Source organism: Otolemur garnettii, unplaced genomic scaffold (genome assembly GCF_000181295.1).
Source record: "Otolemur garnettii isolate 467f Iridium unplaced genomic scaffold, OtoGar3 scaffold00008, whole genome shotgun sequence".
Taxonomy (NCBI): Eukaryota; Metazoa; Chordata; class Mammalia; order Primates; family Galagidae; genus Otolemur; species Otolemur garnettii.
Window position 1 is genome coordinate 11,355,341 of NW_003852403.1, and position 5,080 is coordinate 11,360,420.

General features: G+C 38.8%; 1 protein-coding gene and 1 pseudogene across 3 annotated transcripts in view; both read right to left on the reverse strand.

The window, feature by feature from the left end:
• The window catches only part of LOC100940355, a 7,088-nt pseudogene extending 5,818 nt beyond the window's left edge, over positions 1-1,270 (reverse strand). Inside the window, exon 1 of the transcript XR_002771743.1 lies at positions 1,219-1,270. The product of XR_002771743.1 is annotated as a 60S ribosomal protein L22-like 1 (transcript). The remainder of the gene's footprint in view (positions 1-1,218) is intronic.
• ADK (adenosine kinase) overlaps positions 1-5,080 on the reverse strand; it is a 553,222-nt gene that overhangs the window by 491,977 nt on the left and 56,165 nt on the right. For both annotated transcript variants that reach the window (XM_003783535.3, XM_023509646.1), the window contains exon 3: positions 1,219-1,272. In XM_003783535.3, coding sequence (XP_003783583.1) covers positions 1,219-1,272 — 54 coding nt within the window. The remainder of the gene's footprint in view (positions 1-1,218; positions 1,273-5,080) is intronic.

The following is a 5,080-nucleotide window of genomic DNA, read 5'->3' on the forward strand; positions in this document are numbered from 1 at the left end:
GACAAACCATATCTTAAGACAGTTAAATAAGGCTGTCTTATTTAACAAGACTATCTTGTTAACTTATTTAATAAGACTATCTTAAGACAGTCAAACGAGGCTCGGCACCTGTAGCTCAGCAGCTAGGGCACCAGTCACATACACGGGAGCTGGCGGGTTGGAATCCAGCCCGGGCCTGCCAAACAACAGTGACAACTACAACAAAAAAAAAGCTGGGCATTATGGCGGGCACCTGCAGTCCCAGCTACTTGGGATGCTGAGGCAAGAGAATTGCTTAAGCCCAATAGTTTGAGGTTGCTGTAAAGCTGTGATGCTACGGCACTCTACCGAGGACAATATGATGAGACTGTCTCAAAAGAAAAAACCAGTTAAATGAATTAACACATTAAAATGGGTTACATATGAAATAATATAGATATGGCCTTTAAAAGCAGATTTCTGGTATTTTTAATTTTGGTCAGAGTCTACAAAACCCAAAGCAACCTCTAGGCTGTCCATTAAATTCCCAAACCATAAAAGCTGTTATCAGACAGACCCTTTAATAACAAATAGCCAACCAACGATACAATGGTAATCATCTACTCTCAAAGACTCTACTTATCAGTAAAGAAATTGCATAAAATGTCTGGACAATATATATATATATATATATATATGATAGAACCTCCATAGTTGACCACCTCCTTACATTGACCTGGCCTAATGTTCACAGACCGGACATGCACCACATGTACATATCAGTCCAGTAGGCAAGTCTTCCTCATACTGACCACCTCCATATGCTGACCAGTTTGTTACTATCCCTCGGATGGTCAACTTACAGGTTGACCTAAAAACTGTAAAGTGTTTTCTCTTATACTAATCAATAGCTAGACATCATTTATTTTTTCATAAATCAACAAAAGAAAAAAAAATTATATTTCTCCACTGTTAGACGGGAAACCAAGTGAAAACAATCCAAAAATTAACAATGACAATTTAACATTTTATCTTGAGAAAGAAAATGAAAAGACTCATTTACTAACATGCCCTTAGTCAAGATGATGGAATAGAATACTACATATTTTAATGCACACACAGAAGCAATTCTGCCCTGTGCATACCTTATGTACTATAAATTACAGCTTTATATAAAATATAATTTTTAAAGATCAAATTGTTTATATACATCTACTTCATAAAATAAACTTATGTACAACCTGCATTTAATGTACTTACAGCTCCTTGTGCTTGTCTTCAGCCAAGATTTGGTCATTTGGTTTCAGAGAATATCTATAACACAGAAACAAAATACACTGGTCATACAAACACAGTATTAACATACCGTCAGTTGACCCCCACCAAACAAGTACTACTACATCATGGCTTAATTGATAAAGCACCACGAATGCTCAAACAGATGCTTTTCTGTCCTATTAGTTACTTCCATAAACACTACTCCAGGGACAAAAGGGAAAAACAACTTGACCATGAATCATCTATGTCATGCTTATCCAACAGTTCAAAATTCAAGAAACTACCACAATGTTAAATATTTGAGAGTTCACAAAACAATATTCATCCATTAAATATACACTAAGCATCTACTATGTACTAAGCTTTGTATTAAGTAGTGGGACACAGAAGAAAACATCAGTTTTGGAGTTTCTGACAGACCATTTACTAATTTGTTTTTTTCTTTTCTTTTCTTTTTTTTTCCTTTTTAAGACAGAGCTTCGTTTTGTCAACCTTGGTAGAGAGCTGTAGAATCATAGCCCACAGCAACCTCCAACTCTTGGGCTTAAGCGATTCTCTTGCCTCAGTCTCCCAAGTAGCTGGGACTGTAGGTACCTGTCACAATGCCCTCCTGTTTTTAGAAACGAGGTCTCACTCTGGCTCAGGCTGATCTTGAACCTGTGATCTCAGGCAATTCACCTGCCTCAGTCTCACAGAGTACTAGGATCACAGGCATGAGCAACCCTAGGCAAGTACTTCACTTCTTCAAGTCTGTTTCTTTGTCTATAAAATAGAAATTGCTATAAATAATAGATCTTCCACAATACCACATATATTTCTACTGCTGAAGGTTAACAGACTTTCTGAAGGGTACACAGAAAAAGATAAACAATGGTCAATAACACCAAGGTCTTCCATTTTCCATCAACTGTTTCTTAAAACAAATCTGCCTGCTGTGAGCTGTGATGCCACGACACTCTACCCAGGGTGACAGAGTAAGACTGTCTCCAAAAAAAAAAAAAAAAGAAAGAAAAATCTATCTGCTGACAATGGATCGGAGAAAGTAGAAAGGTCACGTTGATTGTCTTTTTCTGTCTCCCCCTTCACAAGGGCTTGCTATGGTTTGAAATTTTGCCTCGTCCAAAACTCATATTGAAATTTAATCCCCAAGGTGACAGTTTTGAGAGGTGGTATCTTTAAGAGGTGATTGGATCAGTAGGACTCTACTCTTCATGAATGGGTTAACCCACACATAGGTTAATGGGTTATGTGAGGAGAAGTACTGGCTTTATAAGAGAAAGAAAGATCTGAGCCAGCATATCAGCCTGCTCAGCTCCCTGTAGCTCAGGATTCTGCAGGGAGTCCATACCAGCAAGAAGGCTCTCCTCGGCTCGGCGCCTATAGCTCAACCGGCTAAGGCGCCAGCCACGTACACCTAAGGTGGCGGGTTCAAATCCCCAGCCCGGACCCGCCAAAACAACAATGACGGCTGCAACCAAAAAATAGCCGGGCGTTGTGGCGGGCGCCTGTGGTCCCAGCTACTTGGGAGGCGGAGGCAGGAGACTCGCTTGAGCCCAGGAGCTGGAGGTTGCTGTGAGCTGTAATGCCACGGCACTCTGCCCAGGGGGACAGCTTGAGGCTCTGTCTCAAAAAAAAAAAAAAAAAATAAAAAAAGAAGGCTCTCCTCAAATACAGCCACTCAACCCTGAACTTCTCAGCCTCCCTAACTATAAGAAATAAATGTCTTTTCTTATAAATTACCCAGTTTCAGGCAACATAAAATGGACTAAGACATCTACTTTACAAAGAGAATGAAACACCTCTCATCTATTCTGAATGAAATAGTACAGTATTTATTGCCTGGGGTGTAAAAACCTCTGAAGTGCTAAACAAGGAATGATTGATAATATTTTATCTTCAAAGGCTTGTTAGATTAAAGTAGCACACACTACAGGACTATTTTTATACATTATACATTATGTTTTATACATTATTTCTGAAAAGACTGAAGCTGGAAATTAGAGATTGGAAATTGTGGTAATATGTCCTATTTTCAGATATATTATAGAGTGGAACAGAAGTTGATTAAAATCATTTTAAAAGTTTCTCTCTTCCGGCCCTTGTTTATCATCAAAGATTGCATTACTTTTTAGGAATAATCCTATGAAGCAAAGCTGAGAGAGTTTCCATCAAAATGCCACTAAAATAACCTACGCTCATTAATTATCTTTCTGCCTAAAAAAGAACCGCTGCTTTAACATATCCTGTTCTGCCAACTTAACTGTTGTTGGCAAGACAAAAAATTCAATCAGCCTATATCCAGCCTTTCTGTATCTATGGATTCAACCAACCACACAGTGACAGTATCTGAAGGTGAGGGCAGAAGGATGGTTGTGTCTATACTGAATATATGCAGGCTTATTTTCCTTGTCACTATTCCTTCAACAATACAGTATAACAACAAAGAATTTACCTTATATTAGGTATCATACATAACCTAGAGATGACTTAAAAGCATATTGGAGGATGTGCATGCACAGGTTATGCAAATACTATACTACTTTATATAAGGGATTTGAGCATCAATAGATTTTGGTATCCAAGGGTGGGTCCTGGAATCAATCCCCCATGGATACTGAGGGACAGATACATAGCCTTTGAGTGTATCATATTTAACTTAGTGAATACTCAATGTTTTAAATTAATAAACTTCAAGGAGAAAAATCAACTTAGTAAAAAGCTGCAGCTCAACCTCCCACCATATCTTTCCAAGGAGGATGCCCGGCACAGCCTATTTTAGGTTGGGTTTTGTTTCCTAATGGCATAATTAGATAGATGTCCTGCTTTCACAACTACTTCTTAGATTCAAACAAGAATATAGTCCCTAAAAACCAGAGACAGCAAAACGGTACAGTGGTAGTTTTCAACCTTTCTCTGCCCTAACTTAAGAAGAAAATGAAATGCACACCAAAAAGCAGAAGATGGAGAAGCGGGAGAGAGCACAGGAAAGGGCGCTCTTCATCCTGCTTCTAGCCTCCTCAGAGAGCACCTCTGAGAAAGTGGCACACCAGATTAAAAGTCTAAAGACTTGCATTACAGTTCTGATTCTGCCATTAATTAGTTTTCTGAACTAGGCAAGGCACATAATTTTGCTAATGAGAATAAAACTGCCTATGTGACAGGGTTGCCAACCAGATCAAATAACACATATGAAAAGTACCCAGCTCATTACTTAATATGTAATAATAAATGCTCATTCCTGCCCTCCTTCTTGGAAGCTTCCTTCCCCCTCTATAAAATGAACAATTAGTTCAAAAAGGAGGGAAGGCTGGGCACGGTGGCTCATGTCTATAATCCTGGCACTCTAGGAGGTCAAGGCAGGTGGACTGGCTGAGCTCAGGAGTTTAAGACCCATCTCTAAAAACAGCCAGACATTATGACTGGTGACTCGTCCCAGCTACTTGGTAGATTGAGGCAAAAGGATCTCTTGAACCCCCACTGCACTCTAACTAGAGAAAGCAAAACTCTGTCTCAAAAAAAAAAAAAAAAGAGGGAAAAGGCAGTTTAAAGTGTTCATAGCTTTTATACAAGCCTTTTATAAGAGACTAAACCAAACTTTTTTTATTCAAATGTGTTCTTTCCCTGAGAATAGCAGGACATAGAACTTAGTGCCTTAAAAGTCCTTGTGGAATCTGTTAAGTCCAGAAATAGGCCAGTCATGAGAGACGTGCCCTGCCCAATGTTACACAGCTAATCAATGACACTTTGACAGTTGGTACATAGCACCATGACAATAAATATTCTATAAATAACTGAAACCAGAATTGCCTTCTAAGTATTAAACAGACCAAAAAAAAAAAAAAAA